The sequence below is a fragment of the Littorina saxatilis genome, linkage group LG9 (genome assembly GCF_037325665.1).
Source record: "Littorina saxatilis isolate snail1 linkage group LG9, US_GU_Lsax_2.0, whole genome shotgun sequence".
Lineage (NCBI taxonomy): Eukaryota > Metazoa > Mollusca > Gastropoda > Littorinimorpha > Littorinidae > Littorina > Littorina saxatilis.
This window is the reverse complement of record NC_090253.1, coordinates 1,868,019-1,873,018: the sequence shown is the minus strand read 5'-3', so window position 1 is coordinate 1,873,018 and position 5,000 is coordinate 1,868,019. Positions and strand designations below refer to the sequence as shown.

The window sequence follows — 5,000 nt, the reverse complement described above, 5'->3', positions numbered from 1 at the left end:
TACTACCGCTAGCACGAACATCAAGAAGACGAAGATGGTGACGCACGATATCATGGCCTTGTAGCTTTCTTGGCTGACGAAGCAGACCGCTTCTCTCACAACGAAGTGTTTCAGGCCAGTGTCAGCCAAGTTATGACAAGTATAGTTAGTGTACTGCTGAAACTTAGAATGAGAAGATACGAACCAGTTCTTAAACCACAGCAAGTCGCAGTCACAGACGAACGGGTTTCCACTCAAATCGACATGCTTGAGACGACTTTGTAGTGCTGGGCTAAACAACTTCTCCCTGACGGTCTGCAACTGGTTCAACCCCAGCGTCAGAGTGGTCAGTTTGGTCAGCGAGTCGAAGGTACCGTCGGGCAGATCGGCCAGCTTGTTCCTGTGCAGGTAGAGAGCGGTGAGGTTCTTCAACCCGGCAGCAAAGGCACGTGGTGAGATGGAGCGTATCTCACACTGTCCGAGGTACAGCGTGTTGAGGTTTTTGAGCGAACTGAACAACAGACTGAACTTTTCATCGGACAAATCGGCCAGGAAATTGTGGCTCAGTTGAAGCTGTTGCAGACGAGGATTTCCAGCGAAGCACGTCGCGTTAACAGAGACGTCGCGGAAGCGAATCCTACAGTCGTACATTCCTAAGACCTCTAGCGTGGGATTCCTGAAGGCATACTCGTCGATGGCTTCGATGTTCAGCATGCTACCTACGTTCAGCCGCCGCAAGCGTGGGAATCTCTCTTTGCCGAACATGTCCGTTTCGAAGTGATTAATGTTGTTTTTACTCATGGTCAGCGTTTGCAGATTGGGCAAGCACATCCTCTGTTCGTCGAATCGTGCAAACCCGTTCTGAGAAAAGTCTATCACTTTCAGTTTCGGAAACAGAGAGGTGCCGTTAACTGCACATGATTCCAAAAAGTCGTACAAGGCGTTGTTGGCGAGTTTCAGCGTTTGCAGGTGAGGCATGGCTTCATACTGCACTCTGTTAATGCGACAGCTACTAACGTGTAGATTCTTCAAGTGGACGAGAGGCCTGAAAGCCGTGAAGTTAAGGTACCTCAATGAGTTCCCAGACAAGTCAAGGACTGAAAGCGGAGGCATTGCTTGTCCGAAGAAATAGTCGTGAGGCAAAGGTCCAAGCCTCATGTTTCTCAGGAACAAGCTTGTCAGGCCCTTGGCAGAGAAAACAGGCAGAAGACTGTGGTACGTAAGCTTATTGTTGTCCACATACAGTGTCAGCAGTTTGGTGAGCGGACGAAAGGCCCCTGCACTGATGTCTCGAAGGCCGTTGTTCTGGAGGTGGAGAACTCTGATTGTGGATAAGTTGGCGAAGAAGTCATCTCTAGAAATGTTCGTCAAGTTATTGAAGCTGAAAATCAGGGTCCATATTTTCCGTGAGTACTTCAGCTTGGGAATGTAGGTAAGGCTTCCATTGTTTTCTGAACAATCAGCAGTGGTTTTATAACACACGCACTTCTCTTCGAAACATTTGACTTTCTTAGTTACGGTTTGGTTCGGCGTTACGACGGCCTGGGCGGGTGTGTCTGTGGCTTGAAGCCTTGGTGAAGCAACTCTATACGAAGTAGCCCTCATGAAGACATGTCCCGTCGTGAAAGCCAAGAGAGTGACCCATAAGAGTACAGTGCGCACTGGTGCTTCCATAGCAGTTTTTGATGAAGTGGGGAATTTTATAAGGACAATCTGAAAACAGAAGAAGGAGAAACGACACTGTCAGTTGTGAAAGCCGAGGAAGTGACCCATGGGAGTATAATGCGCACTGGTGCTTCCATTGCGGTATTTGATAAGTGGGGAATTTTATAAGGACAATTTGAAAACAGAAGAAGAAGAAATACTGCTAAAATGTAACAAGAACAGTCCTTAAGGGCAGAATATACCTGCGCAGAGTCAGCGGCACAGACGATGCAGACGACGCACTGCATATTATTGATGCTGCGATAGGGATTATGACGATCGAGTACTTGGCCTGGGTTTTTTTCACGCAACGTACAGCGGGCTGGGATAATCTGCAGTGCGTCGTCTGTGCCGCTGACTCTGCGCAGGTATAATCTGCCCCTTCCTGACATGTTTAGCAAATTGTGTGTGTTAACATGTACAGCTGTGTCTGTGGAGAGAAACTAGTTATAAGCTTCACATTTTGTAGTCCGGGATACCCCCCGTCTATTTGTAGAAAGGGTCAAATGGCATATGTATCACCGCGCGTCGACTGAAGGTAAGGTCTGGCGCTCACCTGGTAACTTCAGCAGGACAGACGACGCACGGCAGATTATAGAGGTTAGGTCTGGCGCTCACCAATGTAATTTCAGCAGGACAGACGACGCACTGCAGATTATCCCAGCCCACTACAAGTTGCGTGAAAGGAAAACAGGCCTCATCAATAATATGCAGTGCGTCGTCTGTGCCGCTGGAACTGCGTAGGTATATTCTGCCCTTAATGGTGGTTGGGGGCTTGTAAGATCCTGTGTTGCCCCACACAATACGAACTGCACTTTTGAGAGCCCAGTGCCGCGTGTTGTTATCAGAAACGCCCTGCTTAAAGTTTTAACTGAAGAAGGATGTTTACAGATCTACTGTCCCAGTGCATCATGAAACGGAAAAATCCAAGGTCATTGTGTGTGTGTGTGTGTGTGTGTGTGTGTGTGTGTGTGTGTGTGTGTGTGCGTGCGCGCGCGCGTGTGTGTATGTGTTAGCGCGCGCGTGTGTCACAGTGTGTATGTGTGAGCGCGCGCGCGCGAATGTATGTGTGTGTACGTACGTGTGAGATAGACAGGATCTAGGAGACGTATTAGAAAACTATGACACAGCTGTAGTACAGTGCAGGGACCTATATTTAGATATAGGTCTATGTACAGTGTTTGTAGTCAATGCTGGCTTCAATAGGCGACCAGTGGATTTAACGGAGGGGTTGTTTAGCATGATCACAATTGCGTTCTTTAAGAACCACGCTCAGAGCAGGACCCACGGTATATATTACAAGCGGAAGTCTGGGGGAATCCCCACAGTTGTCCCATTGGGACCAGTGTATAAAGATCACTATGTTTGTGTGTTTCTCTGCAACTCTGTCCTAGATTTTGTTCGGGCTTGTCCGTCTCTTCAAATTGGTCAAAGATATACACAGACAAACTGACAGAGAGACACACATAAACACACGCACTCACACAAGCGCGCGCGCACACACACACACACCGCACACACACACAAAAGCGCTCGCACACCAACACACACGCACGCGCACACACGCACATACACACACACACACACATACACACACACACACGCACGCACGCACACACACACATACATACACGCACACACACGCGCACACACACACAATCACACACACACATACACGCCGGCCTGTTTTCGTCCAGTCTTGTAGTTTGTCTGTGTCCGCATTCCTACACCGTCCTGCACGCCTATGTCTCTGCCTGTATGTCTTCTAGTCTGCCCTTGTCTGTCTGCCATCTTTCTACCAGTTAGTTCATTTGTCTGTCTCTCTGTCTGCCTGTCTGGGTTCGTGTGCCTATATCTGCCTGTCTGTTCGTGTGCCTATATCTGCCTGTACGCTAACACTCTGTCTTACCTTATTCTGTTGAGTCAACAAACACTGAAAACCATACCTCTGCCGGGAAAGGAAAAGAACGTTCGTTCGCCGTTACCACATGTAAAGTGACTTCGTTTCGCGTATATTTAACCCTATATTTACTTATTAAAGGCACACTCCTACACGCATAAATCATTTAATTTCCTTTACTCTATTGTCCAAATGCTGGGAAAGTCGCACTACCCAGGTATGTTTTTGTGGTGTTTTTTTATATTTAGTCAAGTTTTGACTAAATATTTTAACATCGAGGGGGAATCGAAACGAGGGTCGTGGTGTATGTGCGTGTGTGTGTGTGTGTGTGTGTCTGTCTGTCTGTCTGTGTGTGTGTGTGTGTGTAGAGCGATTCAGACTGAACTACTGGACCGATCTTTATGAAATTTGACATGAGAGTTCCTGGGTATGAAATCCCCGAACATTTTTTTCATTTTTTTGATAAATGTCTTTGATGACGTCATATCCGGCTTTTCCTGAAAGTTGAGGCGGCACTGTCACGCCCTCATTTTTCAACCAAATTGGTTGAAATTTTGGTCAAGTAATCTTCGACGAAGCCCGGACTTCGGTATTGCATTTCAGCTTGGTGGCTTAAAAATTAATTAATGACTTTGGTCATTAAAAATCGGAAAATTGTAAAAAAAAATAAAAATTTATAAAACGATCCAAATTTACGTTTATTTTATTCTCCATCATTTGCTGATTCCAAAAACATATAAATATCATATATTCGGATTAAAAACAAGCTCTGAAAATTAAATATATAAAAATTATTATCAAAATTAAATTGTCCAAATCAATTTAAAAACACTTTCATCTTATTCCTTGTCAGTTCCTGATTCCAAAAACATATAGATATGATATGTTTGGATTAAAAACACGCTCAGAAAGTTAAAACAAAGAGAGGTACAGAAAAGCGTGCTATCCTTCTTAGCGCAACTACTACCCCGCTCTTCTTGTCAATTTCACTGCCTTTGCCATGAGCGGTGGACTGACGATGCTACGAGTATACGGTCTTGCTGAAAAATGGCATTGCGTTCAGTTTCATTCTGTGAGTTCGACAGCTACTTGACTAAATATTGTATTTTCGCCTTACGCGACTTGTTTTTGTTATGCAAACAGCTTATAGCAGAATAACCGATGTCTTTTATGTGCCACTCTGGTGACACTGGGGTGGAACGGGGATACCGTCTCTGAATCTGCACATGAAGTTGACCCGTGTCCGTCCATGCCAGGAATCGAACCCGTGACCCTAGGGTCACAAGTCATGTGGTCTACCAACTGAGCTACCCGGCCATCTCGGGTCTCAGAGATGTCTAGGTTTTTGGAATAAATAAGACTACCTCTCCACGTGGACACATGCCATAAACCAACTGACTTACTGCTTTTAGTGAAG

At 45.9% G+C, this 5,000-nt stretch overlaps 1 protein-coding gene across 1 annotated transcript in view; it reads right to left on the bottom strand.

Annotated features, from left to right (window-relative positions):
• The window catches only part of LOC138975041 (toll-like receptor 3), a 2,291-nt gene extending 603 nt beyond the window's left edge, over positions 1-1,688 (bottom strand). The window contains exon 1 of the mRNA XM_070347692.1: positions 1-1,688. This exon is cut by the window's left edge and continues 603 nt beyond it. Within this exon, the coding sequence (XP_070203793.1) occupies positions 1-1,653 (1,653 nt within the window). The 5' untranslated portion in view covers positions 1,654-1,688.
• Positions 1,689-5,000: the final 3,312 nt, after the last annotated feature.